We start from the raw sequence: 19,707 nt of genomic DNA on the forward strand, positions 1-19,707 counted from the left end.
GAATCGTGGTTGACAATTAATGTTACGTGTGTGAGGAAGGATGAGTTAAAATATAATTAATATAGAATGTTTGGCATCTCTTATCTTCTTAATTATTTTAATTAATATATTTATAGTTTTACTTCAATTTTTAATTATTTATATTCTCCTATTTATCATCCCTACTAAAATAGAAGCTCGGTTATAAACCTTTATATAAATTTTTAAGTTGTATAGTGGAGGTACACCATCGTATTGTCGTATGACACATTATGAGTTCTTTATCATATTTGCAAGTGTAAGACTCATTCATTTTGAGTTGAGGAAAGTCCACATATATTTCTTAAGATCGACTCCTACATATATGCAAATGTTGTTGTCGACAAATGTTGTCGTTAGTATTGTATTGGTGTTGAGAGTTGAACTCACAATCTCTTTCATCATTCCTTTTAAATCCGCTAAATTAATCTTATAATTTTCAAGTGTTACGGTCTGTTCATTTGTGCGGATTCATTCTACAGACGAAATTAGATAAGTGGATTTGTGATGTTGGTAGCTGTTCGATTCTAGTAATTGTAAGGAAGTGAATAAGAGAATTTGAGAGATTTACATCTTACCAAAATAAAGAGATTTACGGGACTAAATAGAACTTTTACCATAATATTCTTAGGCCAAATTCATGTACCACCTCCTAACAAATTCACGTAAACCAATTCCTCTATGTATAATAATGTATAAATTATATTAAATAATAAGAATAATATAATAAATAAATATATAATAGTAATCATAATGTCATTAAATATAACAATAAATAATAAAAAAAATATAATAATTATTATTATTATCATTATTAATATTTTCAAATAATAGTAATTATTATAAAAATAATAATAATTTAATATAATTTATTTTTTTATTAAAATTTATTAAATAATATTTTTAACTAACCCAAAAATAATTTAATATACATTTATCATCAAGGGTATTTTAGTAATCTTCAAATTTTATCCATTATAAATTTTTATTTTATCTTTTACATCACTCAAATCATTCACTAATTCTCACAAAATTCATCTTCAAATCCATTCATTTTACTCTCTAAATTCACCTAAAGAAACACACATATTCATCCACTCAAATCACAAATCTATCTTCATATTCTCTTCTAAATTCATCTTCTCAAATAAACACACCCTTACTAACAGAAGTTTAATTTACAATCTTCCTTACCGTCCCTTCTAACTCTACCAATAAATAACAGTCTTATAGTGACTATTATTCCGAAACCATTGTCACATGAGAGTTAAACGTTTTCAAATTTTCAAAATTTAATTAAAATGGAAGAAATGTGACATTAATTCGACTAAATAAATTAATAATAATAATAACAATAATAATAATATAAATGTTTATGTTCTAAGAAGTATAAATGAGAATATGAAATAAATCAGGTACAAAGACATACTATTAAAATAGTCCAATACAAATAAGTCAAGAGAAATCCAATAAATGAGCATATAGTTATACTAGTCATTCATAAATCGTTACTTTTAACCTAGAAAATAGTAGAGAGAAAAGAAGGCATGCATAAGATCTAAGCAAACCTAGACCCTATAATTTTCCTTTCTTCTAATTGACTTATATATGTTTATATAAAATTCATGAATTAATATGTGTAAGGTTTAGTTTGGAATTTAAATAAATTTATGCGTAAGTAGTAATTTTGTACTGGTTTTGTACGAGAATTTTTTAATTATTGGTTGATTACATGACTTTTGTATCTCCTGCTATAATTGAAGTGTTTGGATAATGTGACACACAATAATATATATTTTTCTTGAATGAAAATTGTATGTTACTATAATGCACTTTGTACATTGATGATTTGAATATCGTAAGATGATTTAAATGTTGTATTGTGGATGTTATTGTATGTTTTGCATTCTCTTAAAGATGAAAGAATCGGAGACTAATGATTCGAAATGAAGAAGTATTGAATTAAAAGTTAATGTTAAAATGCAATATTTATCTTTGATGAGGAAATGATAAATGCATGTTTCCTTCCGTTCTCAAAGACTGATATCATCCTTCGATCCCCAAAATCAAGAGAAGTGATAAGTATCATAGTTAAAGTTTAATTATTTTGAAATTATGTTTATTAGTTTTAATTAAATTCCTATCATGTTGAGTATTTGTAACATCCCAATTTTAACAGTATAAAACTAATAAAATAAAATGTTTATCTGTGTATGAAATATATTAATACAGTCTCACATAAGAAGAAGATACGACTAGGGATGTCAACGGGGTGGGTAGGGTACGGGTAGTAGCTCCCTCGTACCCTACCCGCTGGATAAATATTTGTCCCGTATCCGTACCCATATCCGTCGGGTATCCGTTATGCGGGTACCCGTCTATTTTTTTCATATCCGCGGGTATTTACAAAAATATTTAAAAAAATAAATATTTAACCATAATTAGTGCTTAGATCAACAAGTCCCCTTTCTCCGATTGATTCTTGAAAAACAAACAAATAAAAAATCACTACCAATTTATATTGTAGTTTATTTTTGAATAAAATATTAAAGAAATTACTAACTTCATCAATGTCCACCTCTTGCAACATTGTATAAAATTTTATGTTGTCCAATTTTAATCTAGAAGAGCCTTAAAACATAAGAAGTTCAGTAAAAATTTCTAACAATCACTTAATTAAAATATCTAAGTAAAAGTGTTAATTTCATTACCTTCCATGTTGGTCCATAACCAGTCTTAGAGACACATCAATACCTCCACAATATATGGAAGTAATTTACTCATTTGTGGGGTAAGAATTTGACCACCATTATTGGATGAAGACTCATAATGTTGTTTACTAATATATATATATATATATATATATATATATATAAGGTAAAGTTTAGCGGGTACGGGTATCCACGGGTACAGATACTATGATACCCGTACCCACCCCGTTAACATGCGGGTATCAAAAATACCCATACCCGCGGGTAGCGGGTATCCATTTTTAATATCAATTTCCTACCCGTTGCGGGTTTTATCTGCGAATACCCGCGGGTACGGATTTTTTTGACATCCCTAGATACGACTATATAAATATATCAATTATATAGCCATACAATCTATAATTCTAATATGTTTTATAAAAAAATTGAAATGAGCTTCCTTACCTGTTATCCTGCTTAGACAGCTCTATAGATGCCAATACACATCTAACTTCACAGGATGTTCTATCTATACATAGAAACATCACATTAATGATCAGAACATACTGTTATGATCACTAATCAGCTAATTTCAATTTTTTTATAAACATTAATATATTTATAAAAAAAATTGAAATTAGCTTCCTTACCTGTTATCCTGCTTAGACAACTCTATAAATGCCAAAACACATCTAACTTCACAGAGGATGTTCTATCTATACATAGAAACATCACATTAATGATCAAAACATACTATTATGATCATTAATCACCTAAGACTCATATTAATGATTAAAACGACATGTACAAGCGGAAGATGACTCACATGCGACAGAAAATAGAAATAGACCAGAAAGAGGATAGAAACTCAACTAACGCGAATGGAGAAACTTATCAATCCAACTTGAAGAGCTCTCCGAGAGGATCAATCTTTCTCAGTTCTTCAATCAGACGACCGAAGAGACACAACTCTAGAGAGAAGTCAGAGAACTCTAGAAAAAGTAATTTCTAGAGAAATAATGTATTTTAAAATAATGAAATTCGTTTATGACAATTCTATTTGTACTAAAACATTTTAATATTAAAATTTTTTAATATTAAAATAATTGTGTTTGACTATTTTTAATTTTTTTTATTTGGTTAGCATGTTATAAAAATATTTTATTAAGAATTATAATTTATCTTTGGTACTTAACATAAAAATATTTTAATTTTATTCATATAGAGTTTTTAATTTTATTTTATACGATATGTAAGTACAACAATGCCACATTACATAAAACATTTAATATAAAGTTTTAAAGTTGTTGGATTAGACACGTGACTTGTTCAAACTATGTGAATAACGAGAAAAGATAAGTACTATTGTAATTTGTCTAGAAATCTAAAAAATGATAGAGAAAAGATAAACGAGTTATTCTTTAAGCATATATTTCTCTACATCATAATATATCAGACGAGTTTTTATGTATCTTATATGATATTTCTAACTCATGGGACTTTTTTTGTTCACTCCTAATAATCGATAATATTTTGTAATTAAAAAAATATTAACTTTTGATTGAGTACAAATGTAATGTTTGCAGTAGAAAAAATTAATAGGACTGATAAGGTGATCTAATAATTAAAAGGAACGAAAGGGAAAAGATCATGAGTTTAATTACTGTTAATAATTTGGAAAAATAAATTATAAATAACTAATACCATAATATTGTGTGGGCGTTTATGTTTTAACAATAATTTTTTGTTTTATTTTTATTGAAAACAAAAATATTTGTTCCTTACATTTTTTACAAATATAGTGATATGTCCCTATTAATGTGGGGTTACCCTCTTTATATATGCTGCCCTTTGGAAATTTGTTGAGCCCCTCGTGTTTTGGCAATTCCATTTCAATCTTATAGCATATTGATAAAATGGAAAAAATTATAAACAATTGTTTTTGCAATCAATTTTTTGTGCAATAGTTTTCACACGAGAGAAATAAGAAATGAGAGAAAAATGTAAGATTACGAAAGTGGTATGATAAATAGTGATAAAAAAAAATGTAAATTACGTAGCAAATTGAAGAATGGGGAATCAAGTTGGAATAACATAGCTAAAAAATCAATACAATTATAAGATTTGGTGTCGTTGAATCACTACAAGTAGAAAAATTCATGACTTTCAATTTGTCACCAGCCAAAGATGAAGACAGCAATTGGTGTAATTGACCTAATCAACAAAATGATGTTTTTTATTTGATGCAATTCAAGTAGTAAACTATAAAAATGGAGGTAAGTGACAACATATATATTGACCAATATTTTCTTGCATTTAATCATACCATAGTTTTCAATAAAATTCGTTAATAAACCTCAGTATCGTGTCGTGATCTACTAATTTCAATCATGAATGCTTTCTAATTTGAGTGGTAGAAAGATTAATTATAGTAAATAATCATGAATGCTTTCTAATTTGAGTGGTGGATAGATTAATTATAGTAAATAATCATGAATTGTAATGAGAGTGGCTTCTAATTAGATGCAAAATGTTTGTGAATTCTCAAATTCGTGGAATTATCTTAGTGCTTTTGCAACTTGCTTACTAAATGCTTGAAGCACTAAACACTATTGAATATTATCTAACCCATGGATAATCTTAGCTTAATCTTAAATAATCTAAATGAAAGCATGTTTCCACAAGTGTGTGATATCATGGCCTCGTATTAATCCTAGATAATCCATTGTTTGTTTTGTTGAAAAGTAAAATTTTCAGGAACATCAATTTTTTTTTTTCTGTCCATTGGATATGGATGGATGAAAAATTGTACATCACTATATATATATATATATATATATATATATATATACGACTTTAATAATAAAAATAAAAACTACAGAAGTTATTTTTCAAGAAATAGTACACGAAAAGATTTAGTTATTCTCAACCTAGCATCTGAAATTTGATATGCAAATATAGGATTGAAAAATCTTAATCCGAGAAAAATGAATATAAGAGGAGATTATGGCAGAAAAAATTTAAATATTAATTAGCTTTTTAAAGAAATTGATTTGAGAGTTTTAAGCAACACAGATTTAGAAAGAAGAAAGAAACTTAAATGCAGAAAATAAACATTTAAAAGTTGTTAGGTAAAGTATATTTGATTCATTTTCAGTTCCATATATACTTCCCCAACTTAATTAAAATATAGGGGCGATTTTGCGAAAGTAGGAGGTACGAGCTAAAAGAAGTAAAATGTAATTTATTTATCTTTTTAAGAAATGTAAAAAAAAAATACTATTTAAAATCCACATTTTATAAGAAAAAAAAAGTCATATACTATGAAAGTTATGTGGCTATAAAAATGAACTCTTTTTTCTATTGTTGTAAAACATATACTAATCTTTATTAAGGATTAATTTCCATTAAAAATCTGATTTATCCATTTTAGTCGAGTTTTCACTCAAGTTTAAATCTAAAATCTTATACGGTGGGATCCTAAAAAAACAATAAAAAATTAATAATATAAAATAAAATAATTATAAGAGAAAATCGGTCTTATAAAATGCATATACATATTAGGAAGAAAATGTATAATTACTCATTTGATATTCCAATTTTTTGGTTAAGTTTAATTTGGTTCCCATACTTTTGATTTATTCAATTTAGTACTTCAATTATTTAAAAAGATTTAATTTGGTCATTTCCGTTAAGCTGGAGTTAACACCGTGTCCGTACAGGACATGTGTCAAGCCATGAAATTTTTTATTTTTTTAAAAAAAATTTAAATTATTTTGTAAATACTTATAAACTTCCACGTGTCAGTTTACCGTCGTGCCACATGGCAGCTTACCATCATGACACGTGGTGGTGGTAATAGTTGGTTTTAATTTAGTTCTCTATTTAAATTTTTGATTCAATTTAGTACCCAATTTTTTTAAAATGATCCAATTTCATTCTCTCCAATTTGAGACCAAATTAATAAATAAGCTTAATTATAACTTATATATACATGTTACCATAAATTTTTCTAATATATACATCAAATCATTTCACCTAAATACGTAAATTATTTTATTTTTGTACATTTTTTACCTTTGTAATTTTTTACACATGAAATTTTTTACACGTGTAAAAAATAAAATAATTTGAATATTTAGGTATAGTGATTTGATGTATAAATTCAAAACAACTATTTTAACATGGATATATAAGTTATAATTAAAGTTAGTTACTAATTTGGTCTCAAATTGGAAAGGACGAAATTTGATCATTTTAAAATATCGGGTACTAAATTGAACCAAAAATTTAAATAGAGGACTAAATTGAAAACAGCTATTACCACTGCCACGTGTCATGATTGTAAGCTACCACGTGGCGTGATGGTAAACTGACACATGGCAGTTTATTAAATTTTTTGAAAATAAATTAAAATTTAAAAAAAATATATTTTTTTAAATTTAAAAAAATTAAAAATTCTATCGCTTGACACGTGTTCTGTACAGACACGGTGTTAACTCCAACTTAACGGAGAGGACCAAATTGAATCTTTTTAGATGATTGGAGTACTAAATTGAACAAACCAAAAGTATGGAGACCAAATTGAACTTAACAAAAAAATTGGGATACCAAATTCGTAATTATTCAAAAAAAAGAAAGACAAAACTATAAATTTGAACACATCTATGGGATCCTAGCAGCAAGGACAATCATTCCAACTGATAAATTTCAGTTATAGAATAAGTTCTAATTTTGCTCTCTCTCTTGAAATAATATGTGTTTGACTCTAATGTGACTATAAAAGTGTTGCATGTGTCTCAAACAATCTCTTTAACATTCTTGATCCTCTATAAATGCAAAGGTGTGTTCAAATCATTAAATCAAAACTTCTATTGCATCTCTAAGTTGGAGTAACGTAGGACGTAAGGGTTGATGGTTCGTTGAGAGCTCAAATAGAGATAAGGGAAGTTAGTTTGATTTGACATTATATAATTATTTAAGCAAATAGTTTACAATTGATGAAGTCAATTGTGTTAAATATGTAAAAGTTGGGGATTTTTGTCACTGGCCATTTGATTAGTTGAATTCAATTAATTTGTTGAGAAATTGTTCGAAGAAATTGAGGTTTGAGCAAGTAACCCCTAATGGTACAATTTAAATTAAATGCATATTTTTATGTTAATTAATTTATAATAGAGTGATAGGTACCAAAACGGATCAATTGAATAAACTACGAAATTTTCTTGCATATATGTGTACATATCATTGTACAAAGATTGAAGTGTACAAGAAATTAAGAGTACAAAAGTTTAATTGTACAAAAAGAAATATATGAGCTATATGGATGATAGATGATTGTATGAAGAGTTATGAAGTTAGTTATTCCCAAGGGGAAAAACTATCATGTTGGTTTATGGTTTGTGGTTTGTACGATATGTATTGATTATAGGGACTGAAATAAGATTATTCTGACTCTACTAGTCCTTGAAATCAAATAGAGAAAAAGGGTTAGAGGTGAGAGTCGAAGGACGTTCTTGTCTAGAGTATCGGCAGAATTCGAGCTCAATAGGCATAAAATTCACCCCATCATACTCTATGAATCGGGAGAAGTTCAAACATGTTATAACTATAGCTCTTGTGAAGCAAGAGTGTTTGAGCATTGACATATGCAAAATCTTATAGTGCTAGTCAATACATCAATCCTCTTAAGGTCGTGTCAGTAATGATATATGTTGAATGACTCTTAAAATTTGATAACATGAATGTGGATGATAGATGGTTTGACATTGTTTTCGAATAATCATATTTATGAATTAGTAGTCTTGTTCTATTTTCTATTTAAAACTTATAAGTTTTAAATCATATCTAGCTTACCCTGTATATTTTATGAATGATATTATTATTTGCTTGCTATGATCATGATAATTCATATGATAATAATGTAGGTGGGGCAAAGAAGTAACCGTGGGGCTGGTTTGGAAGAGAAACTAAGACCAATAGCTAGTTTTGAATTAACAAAACTTATGTTATAATGTATTAGTTTTGATTTCAATCGCTTCTTTTTTTTGAAGTACTTTTTATTACCAATGGGATAACTTTACATCATCTTAATAGTTTTAGTTGTGCTCATGTCATGAATGTTTTTCTATTAGTATTGGTAATAAAATGCTATAATATAATTATATGAATGTTTTTCTATTAGTATTGGTAATAAAATGCTAAAAATTGGATTGTTGCCATTAGCACATGTATTTTCTTTTATTCGTGATAAACATTTATTAAACTATAAAATAGTTTTTATTAAAAATGATTATAAAAATATTATTAAATACTTCTTTTTATCAAAATAATTATTTAAATTTTAAAAAAAGTTATTAAAATGATTAAATGGTAAAATAATTAAATTTGGACCGACCGTAAGAGAATAAAAATAAAAATGTAATTATTTGAGTCTAAAGTAAATTTTTACTTAAAACATAATATATATATATATATATATATATATATATATATATATATATATATATATATATATATATATATATATATATATATATCGATCATCTTTATATATATAGAGGTATAGATTAATAGAAAATTAAAAAAAAATGCAAATAAATGATTAAACAAAAATTTTCTGTCTTACTTTTATATTTATGTGTCTCAAGTATATAATATATATATATATATATATATATATATATATATATATAATAAAAATAATTTTGTAAATTTGAAATATCAAATAAAAAAATATTTAAAGAAAATAGTATTAACAATTAAATTATTTTTCTCATGTAATATTTTTATATTATATTCACGTAAAATCTTAGGAAAAAAATTCTTATTTTTTGACAAACCAAATGAATTTATGGGAATTCAAGAAAAAAAAAATCCAACAAGTATAACTTTTAATACAATCTTACCAATATGTATCTATCAAAGAGCTAAAATTCTTTTGAATGGATTTATCTCATCATGAGAAGACCCTTTCCATATGAAACATTATGAAATGTTTGGATTTAATTATTAGGAGTTTATTAGCATTTTGATGAGAATAGTTTTAATTTTGATGAAAGCCTTTACATTCATAATTACTTTCCAAAATTATTTCCTTATGATACTTCAATGCTGTCTTCAAATAAAACGATTTTTCTTTCATTATTGTTAACACATTTTAATATTTACATCACGGTCATTTGTTAAGGTATTCTAAAACTAAAACGTTACTCATAAAACGATATTGTACTCCATTGTCATTAACTCATGTCATCATAATACCTCATTCCAATTTCACATTAACAAGAAAACTTTTTGATTTTAATGTTAGATTTGAATTTGATTAATAAATGAATTCATAAAACAAAAATAAATCTATAAAAAAGATTTGTTAGAATCAAATTTAAATATTTAATAAAAAAAAGTCATTAGTAACACATTGTGATTAGGAAAAGTTTGAATTCTTGAAAACAAATTACATGTGAACACTTGTTGATGTATGAAGAAATCAGAAAATGGTTGAATGCAAGTGAGTTAAAATATATGAATGAAATACTATCGTTAGAAAGCTTCTCTTCTGCATTTTATCGACCGTTAACTAAAGTCGTCAAAGTGGGTAAGAATTCGTGAGTTAATCTGATCCATCATGGGTATGGACCGGGTTGGGTTAAAATCTTTTTACAAATGTTAGTACGGATCAATTTTTGACCTGACTCACCAAGAACTCGACTCACCCGGGTTGAATCCGTAGTGAGCCGGGTTGGCCCACCAACCCGTATGGTCACACACATTATGTTGGGCTTTGCAATGTTTTGTTTTTTTTAACCAAACATATTAGTGGGTTGACAAATAGAAACCTAACTCCAACTCCAAATAGATGGAGATAAAGAAGATGCTTCAAGAGATGAAAATGTTCTAGATTTATCCTTTCAAGAATCTAATATTATAGTTGGATAAGTGACAAGAGTGCTTTGATCTTAGATAGTAATTTGTTTTTTGTTTTCTAATTTTGGTTTGTATTGGAGTTTAATATCATTTTGAATTGTATTTAGATTATGTTGAAGTTTATTTAAATTTTAATCCGAATTATAATTTATGACTTAAAAAAAATTATATTTTATTTTAATAAAGTGGGCTAATGAGTCAATTCGTTTAACCCACTAACCCATGATGGACCAAACCGTTCAAAATTTTAACTTACTTAAATGAAATGGGTTGGATTGACCCACTAAATAACCGATCCGTAATGAATCGGGTTAAACCAGAACGAACGATCCATTTTCACAACTCTCTGCCGACCTTCTGCCAATAACATTTCGCGGGTATGATATATTAACATTTGAAAAGGTTACCATAGAAAACCATCAACCGTAATTTTTTCCAACATATATTTGCAAAGTTTAGGAAAATTATAATTTTACTTCCATTTTTTTTACTGTCGTTACTGTGTGAATCACTAATTTTCTTTTTAAATAATAATATATTAATTAATGACTTATACTAAACCACGTTAAATCACATAAAATAATAAAAAATAAAAGTAAAAAAAATAAAATCATATTATTATTCTCCTGAAATTTATGGGTCTGGTCTAATTTTGAAGACGGACACTAACGGTGGGGCCATCAAATTCTTCTTCATGCGCCACCCTACCACTAGATCCCTTTTCGGTTCGTTTTCTCTTTGACATATGTTTGTCTTCCTCTTCTCTTTCATTGACAAAGGTGAAGAATGATCGAAGACGAGCAGAGTGTGAAGAGCCTTTGGAGTTACTGTTGGAGTGTCTGCTAAAACGGTAAACCATTCGAATAGCATAACAAAGAAGAGCAATGAAGCATGCCATGCCACTAAGTAGAAACAGACCCCAAAAGCTTTTCAGCTCAAGTCGGTCTATGCCCTGTTTTGCACCCTCTGAGCTACAAGCACTTCTGGTTAGCCATTTGTCGTGAATTCTCTGAAGATCACCATTCTCTGAAAGTTTTAAGATCGCAGTGGACATGTCAATTGCCAGGGGAGAGTCTCTCGGGAAGGCCTGTAATAAAACTCCAATTATGAATTTTTGGGTGGTGGTGAAGAATTTCACAGAAAAGAAAAGAATAAAAGCACTTACGAAGCCCCATCCCATCTTGGTGAACTCTTGCCCAACAATACCGTATTCGCATCTGGTAGCCAGGAAGAGTTCCATGTATGCACGTTCATCTATTATGGCAGTGACACCACCGTTAGCAGGACCATCTTTCAAGGCCTTTTCATATTCTGATGGGGAGTTCAGAGGAACAAGCCTTGATCTGTGTATGTTCAGCTCCTCTGTCAGATAATTTTCAGCAAAGGAGCCACTCAAGAAACCAATCCGTTCATCGCTTGTTGCTAAGCTTTCGATTCCCTTAACTGAGGATGAGAGCTGTTCCACTGTTAGGATTGAGGTCAGGCTTGCAATGTAGCTTGAATTCAGTATCAAAACCACAAACAGCCATATGATCAGCACCAAGCGACCAAGGGTGCTCACAGTTTTCTCTCCTGAAAATAATTACTCATCTTAGAGAGATTAGTTTAAAAACAAAAACTTAGATGTAAAGCAACAAAATACCCCACCAAACTAGAAAAGGAAAAGTTTCAAATTTCAACCACTTACGATGAGAAAAAAACAGGGTTGAAAAGCTAAACCTGCATAGAGATATAATTCAGATGTTAGCAATTATTTGTATTCTGTCTCGGTATAAAAGAAGGAGTCATATTTTTGGGAATAATTAATTACCATATAATGGTCACAAACTGCCTTCTGGCTGGGCCTCTGAAGTCATCATTTAAGCGACGCTCCAGAATCCATACAACAGCTCCCACAACTAAGAAAAACATTCCTGTCACAAACCACATCATTGGAGTGAATGGTCTCAGGAAAGCCCAAGCACTGGATTTCATCTTCCTTATAGGTGCCACAACAACTAGCCCCGACTCAATATATGGCTGTGTAAAATCCACTATCTTTGTTCGGTTTGTGGTAATGGTAATGTCCCCAACAACAGCATCGAACTCCTACGGGCATATTACAAGGAATTTTTATGCAGTAAGTTAGAATAAGCTCATAGAAACTGGATAACCAATGAAAATTAATTGTAACACTCACCCCAACAGTGATCATGTTGAGGAGTTTTGCATTTGGTGGGTTGGTTTTACCATCTCCAAATGAAACAAACTTGTAGGGAACGGGATAAGGCAACAGGCTGAGAGCAGCAGTGAACACATCTACGCAATAGCCACCAAACATCTCAGTTCCCTCAGTTCTTGACACAAACTCACGGTAACTAATTCTAAGTGGCACACCAATTCTCAAGGGTTTTCCATTGCTGGAAAAAACCCATCCACGTGGGGTTTGAGTTGTTTGACCAGGCCAGATGACGCCATAGAGTCCATCACCAGAAATGGAATGATTAGGAGACTCCCCAGTGTGGAGGCCAGAAGTTTCAGACCAGAAACCAATCCTCCTAATCCCACTTCCTATCACATTAATGACTTCATATGATGAATGCACTAAGTTTCCATCTTCACCAAACATCATTTGGCCCGTTACACCACTTCTGTTCACCTCCAATATTTTTTTAAGCAGCTTCTCACCATCAACAAACACTCCCATCGTATCAAGCTCAAAACTCCCCCCTCTTAACATGTTTAGACTTGAATCGTTTGAAAATGACAAAGTTCCCCCACTCCTGAAAAACGCATCCAGTGCAGAAGCAAGCACCCAAACTGTGTCGTAGGCGTAAAACCCAAAGCTGTTCAATGCCAAAGGACCCTCAACAGGATCCTTTTCCTTGCTCACTTTGTTCCAACCAGAACTAAATTTTCTTTTCATTTCTGAGTCAGGGGTATACATGCGCAAGGTGATAACACCTTGGATGTCATTCATGGCTGGAGATGTTGACAAGGATGGGTCTGAATCTATTACTGTAGAAAGCCAATCTGTGGCAATCCACACATAGCCATTTACCATCATGCCAAGTGACCGAGCCACATTCAATACATCTAGACCAAACGAAGGGTATATGTGAAGGACTATTACCCTTGATTCCATTAGAGCTATCTTAACTAGTGCACTGTTTATATCTTCCCGAGTAATGTTACCAGGCTTAAGTGGTGCTTTGTGTGATATTTTACCACGTTTCTCTGCTAGCTTATCCCCTAAAGCGGACACCCCATTTCTTCCATGATCATCATCAATGTAAATGGCTATGACATCTCTCCATTGAAAGTGATCAACAATTTCTGCCACAGCAGTCATCTGATACAGATCACTCTGCGTTGTCCTAACAAAATATGGGAACTGCAGTGAAGTGAGTGTGGGGTCCGTGGCTGCAAATGATAGGAGAGGCACTTGCATCTCATTTGCAATGTGTGAAATCACATGAGCCATCACGGAGAACTGGGGACCAATTATGGCCACAGTGTCATTCTCCATCAATCTTAATGCTGCAAAAATAAACCAACAATGATTCTTTAAGAACGTACATATTTTTCCTTAGAAAAAAGGGCAAAAGTGTATAGAGTGGAAAAAAAACAAACGTGTTTGAGAAAACCTACAGTCAACGATTCCTAGGAACCCAGTGGATAATTTGGTGTCCAACATTAAAATCTTTAGCTCAGTTCCATTAAGAATCGTTGCATCTGAGTTCACATCATCCACTGCAGCTTCTATAGCAACCTTAGCCACTCTCCCAACTGTTGAATTGAAGGACATGAGTGCGCCTACGTTAACAGTTCTTGGTCTTGTAGAAACACTGCTGATTCCCTTTGAAGGAAAGCCATGGTAGAACATGACGAGGACAAGAAACCAAATCTTTCTCATGGTGTATTGTCCTGTACTGCAAGAACATAACAAAGGCATAAGTAGTTGTAATTGTTGATTAATCAAAAAAACGAAGTTAAGAAAATCATTGCTACATGTGTGCACTCTTTTTAACTAAGTAGAAAATGAATATCTGGACTATAATAGTACTTTGAAAAATGTGAATACACAGATGATTCTGAAGGCTTCGAGTGAAATAGAAGAACACAACAAGTGTCTCCACACACTTACAAAGGTTTTGTGTGCGTAGGGGCATGCGAGTTCTGCTTGATATTGAATGCCCTGATGAAGAAGCATGGCAAGGAACCATTTTATAGCAGGGGCATCACGATTTGATGAGTTATAATATTATAGTACTATTATATGAACTAAGATAAGTTTGTTTCTCTTTTTAAACATAAAGGTTCTCTTTATTTTATCCCAAACTGTCGTCGTGGCTTGTGATGGTAAACTACGAGTAAATATCATTATTTGTAATTAATGTTTTTTTTAATATTAATTCTGTATAAAGACGCACTGATAAAAGTTATATTTATTTGTTGTCGCAATTCTGAGAAACTGTACACATATATTCCTATATTTTTAGATAAAAATAAAATATTAGTAATTATTTTGTAATACGAAAAATGTAAGAGTACTGTACACCATAACTGCATTGTGTTGCCGTGAAACAATTAAAATCTTGATTTTTAAGGTATTTTCTTATCAAGATTTTGAGAAATATTAACATTTTTTGTAACATTCAATCTAATTAGGTTGATATCCTACTTAATTTTTCTAGATTTACTAATTACATAATTCGTACTCAAATTATATTAATAATGAGATTAAGTGGCCTTAGCAGCAATTAACATCATCTTCAACAATAATGACATTCTATAAGCACTTAAATTATAAGTGGCCACTTTCACCACAAAGAGAGATGGTACTCATATATAACATTGACGTTTCACAAAGGAATAGTAACTTAAATTACATTGTGATAATGCAATAAAGTGAATATTTAACTATATTTTATAAATATAATTAATTTTATATTAATGTATTCAACACATGTTTTCTTTTATTAATTTCTCTTATTTGAAGTATATTTTTTCTTATTAGCATCGCTTGTACATATACAATGATAATGTTATTTGTTTGAAAAATAAATCTTGTGAAACAATTTTATATATTTATTTTAAATATTTTTTTGAAACAGCATGTATTGTTAAAAAATAAATAACATAAAAGTATTACACATTTTACAAAATTTTAGTAACAAAAGAAAGAAAAAAGGAATGGAAAGGATATTTATTTGAAAAGTCTTATCCTTGTAATAAATCCATCCAACTGGAACTGGCAGTGTACCATGTACATTTAAGACGACATGTAATGCTTAACCCAACTAGCACTGTACTAAACATTCAAGGCGTGTAATGGTAAATTAAAAGTAAAATAATTTTTTAACGATTAAATTGTGATGGTTTTTGTTTGTTATTTGAAGTGATATTTTTTAAGTATTTTTTTTATTTTTTTTATTTTTAATATTTTAAAATCATTTAAAAAATATATTTCAAATTAAGAAAAAATTATTAAGATTTAATTATTAAAATATTATTATCCAAATTAAAAAGTCTACTATCTTTGGTCAAGTGAAAACTTTTTTTTTCATAGCATTATTCTTTTTAATAAAATTTCATGCTAAAAAATGTTTTATTTCAGCCAAATATACCATAATATACTATTTAAATTACGAAAACATATTAAAAATAAAGAGCTCATAAATCTTATAATGAAAAAATAAACTTAATTCAAAATTTTATGTTTGGGATTTTTGAAGTCTAATTTATAAATTTGGAAAAGAGTTTATGTAACATCCCAATTTCCGCAGTTTAAAACTAATAAAAATAGGGAGTTTTATCATGGTTCCAAAACAGATAATCCAGTGTACACAATATATTAATACAGTCTCACAAAAGATATGACTATAAAAATATATCACTTATACACTTAAACTAAACTAATAAACTCTATACTTAAATTGACCATTGCTAAAGCTCCCATGGAAACCTCCTCTTTAATCCTAAAACGATGGCTCTTCATCCTCCAGAAGTGCCTTTGACACTGCAACCACATCTGCTCCCACCGAATAGGTGATCATCGCAAAAGGAAACATACAACACAAGACAGGAACACGAAAAGCAAGGGTAAGCTAATCTGATTAAAGGAATCATGCAGTTCAGTTATAAACAGAAACCATGCAATCTTTCTCTTTATCACCAGAATCATATAGACCATCACAACACATATACATGACTCTAGACTCAATATTTGGATTATGTAAGCGACATCGGATCTCTTGGTGGTTTGCACCTGTGACGGTTCCCAAACTCTGCAGAGTTTGGACACAAGGGGTTATCACCCAACCACTCCCAAGGTAAGTCTCCTTCGCGTCTGTGACTGAATCGGGTCCACAGACTAGGACCTTTTGCTACTCCTCCCGACATAATTCATTATACTCTACATGAGCCTTAATGGTTATAGGAGCGTCAGGATACCAACCAAAACTGAGTCCTTATGTCCTTACATACACTAAAACATTCCTCTTAGAATTTCCCTTGAAATCCTAGTTCAACCACTTCTTCTCATATTCCAACTTCATGCAATTTCACCACACATATTACCAGTCATAACAATTCATGCATATCGTAACTAAGTTCACATTTTAACATTTAAACATAGCTTCATCCATTAGAAACAGAGAGATAACACTCAGCTACAGAGGTTCTCGCCCAAGTTGGAAGGTCTCGCGCTTAGGCGAGTCATTCTCGCCTGAGCGAGGCTCAAAACAGAGAACAACCCAAACTCTGGGCGAATTCTCGCTCAGGCTAAGCTGTCTCGCTTAGACGAGAGTGACTATCGCTCAAGCGAGACTGGCTCGCCTAGGCGAGATCTCGTGCAGAAACAGGGGATGAGTTTCTGGTATTTTGGCTCAGGCGAGAGCTGCTCGCTTAGGCGAAAATACCATATTCTCAATCTGTTCTCACATGCAACAGTAAAGAAATCTAGCACAATCCAAGCATACACTCAATTACATAGTTCAAGCACTCATACAACAATCAATCATGCAATTCAATGTCATCAGAATGATTTCTATACAAAATTCAAGTAAAACAATTAGCTTCCCTTACCTGTTATCCTGTTTAGACAGCTTTATAAACGTTAACGCCTTAAAACGTCAACACCTCTAACTCCACAGGATGCTCTATCTACACATAGAAACATCACAAGAACGATCAAGACATACCGTTATGATCACTGATCAGCAGAAACTCATCAGATCAGCAGAAACTCATACTGATGATTAAAACGTCGCATGCAAGTGGAAGAGGGCTTGCATGCAACAAAAAATAGAAAAAGACTAAAAAGAGAGCGAAAACTCAACTTACGCGAACGAAGAAACTGATCGGTCCAATTTGAAGAGCTCGCCGAGAGGATCAATCCTACGGTCTCGGTACTTCAATCAGACGACCAGAAAGAAAGAACCTCTAGAGAGAAATCAGAGAACTCTAGAAGAGTGGTTTCTAGAGAGATTGTGTGTTTTAAAATAATGAAACTCGTTTATAATAATTTTATTTATACTAAAACCCTTTTAATATTAAAATAATCGAGTCTCACTATTTTTAAACCACTACCACTTTTAAAACGTCATTTTCTAGGGTCTTACATTTTCACAATAGGAGAGTGTTATGTATTTTTGTCTTTTAGTGTGGAATGAAGGGTGGAATAAATATTTAATTTAGTGTTTACAAAATTTAATTCCAGTATTTAACATTTCATCATTGCCATTTTTACATAACTACTATAAGAAAATATACAATTATAGCACCGGATTTATTTGTACATGTAACAACTAACGTACTCTAAAATCATGATATTAATTCAACACTAAATTTTAAATTTACTTTAATTAAAATAATTTATTATCGACAAAACTTACACTAATATATTTTATTTTAAAATTTATTTAATTTAACATCAATTAAATTGACGCTCAATAAAATTTAATTTTAATGTTAATTTAATTTGTATCTGATGGATGCTAGTAAAATTAATTTCAAATAAGTTATAACGTCTTTATCTTTAATTAAAATAAAACGCAAACAACAAAACAAATACAAAAAGGTTGCAGTCAATGAAGAAGATGTGTGTGAATAAAATAAGTGAATCTAGATGAAAAAAAAGTATGAAAATATTTATATAAAAAAGTAAGAAAAAAAAAATATTGAATTAAAAATAATTTATAGTTCTTATTTGTTGTTACCAAGACACACAACTACATAAAATATAAAGTGGTATTGATACTAACTTAAATATAAATATTACAAATAAATAACTTAGTGTTAACTGGTCGACACAAATATAATATTAAAATATTTCAAATACTTTTAATATAATATTGATCTGATCTTTAATATTAATTTCAGTTAATATAATATTAACATAAATATGTTAAATACTTTTACTTATTAAAAGGTAACTTTAGCTTAAAATTGAGTAAGTAAGTCGACTCTATTCTTATAATATACCTTAACTTAACCGACGTATACATTTCGCATATAATATAAAATAAAATTTAAATTCGATTTTATATTTTTTAATTTTTTTGAAATGTTATATTTTACGTTGTGTTAGAATATACGGTCTACTCTGATAATATTTAAAAGTTAATTTGAAATTTGTAAAAGCAAAACTTCAACTTTAATTCCATTTTAAACCAATGCATTTCACATGCTAAAGTTCAATATATGCAATTGAAATACACACTCTAATTAAAGTCCCTACCTTAACGTAAAATACTTACTACCAAAATTTCCTCTTATGTAGCTTTAGAAACTTGAATGTGTTTCCAACCTTAAATATTTACAAATTGAATAAATTATCTTCATTTTCAACAGGTAGTAGTGACTTTCCATGTGTTGCACACTCTCAATGCGTCACTGAGTGGGTCAAGGCAACTACAATTTTCAGTTTTTTCTTTTTACAATTACATCTCTCTCCATTCAAAATTTATTTAAAACATATATTATAATCGAAATATTTAATAGAGTTATTATGCAATTCTTGACACAATCTTGATTATTCTATTTAGGCAAGTCCAGATCACAATGCACCTTGGTAGCTTGATATTCATAC

At 29.9% G+C, this 19,707-nt stretch overlaps 1 protein-coding gene across 1 annotated transcript; it reads right to left on the reverse strand.

Annotated features, from left to right (window-relative positions):
• Positions 1-11,230: 11,230 nt before the first annotated feature.
• Positions 11,231-14,864, reverse strand: LOC114176038 (glutamate receptor 3.6-like). Its single transcript, XM_028060941.2, has 7 exons — positions 14,761-14,864; positions 14,265-14,545; positions 12,814-14,153; positions 12,445-12,722; positions 12,322-12,353; positions 11,800-12,206; positions 11,231-11,721 (listed from the first exon to the last, which is right to left on the reverse strand). Exons 2-7 carry the CDS (start codon positions 14,527-14,529, stop codon positions 11,281-11,283), a joined length of 2,763 nt encoding a protein of 920 aa, XP_027916742.1. The 5' UTR covers positions 14,530-14,545; positions 14,761-14,864; the 3' UTR covers positions 11,231-11,280.
• Positions 14,865-19,707: the final 4,843 nt, after the last annotated feature.

This window comes from Vigna unguiculata, chromosome 3 (genome assembly GCF_037176805.1).
Source record: "Vigna unguiculata cultivar grain cowpea cultivar isolate G323 ecotype 2 chromosome 3, ASM3717680v1, whole genome shotgun sequence".
NCBI lineage: Eukaryota > Viridiplantae > Streptophyta > Magnoliopsida > Fabales > Fabaceae > Vigna > Vigna unguiculata.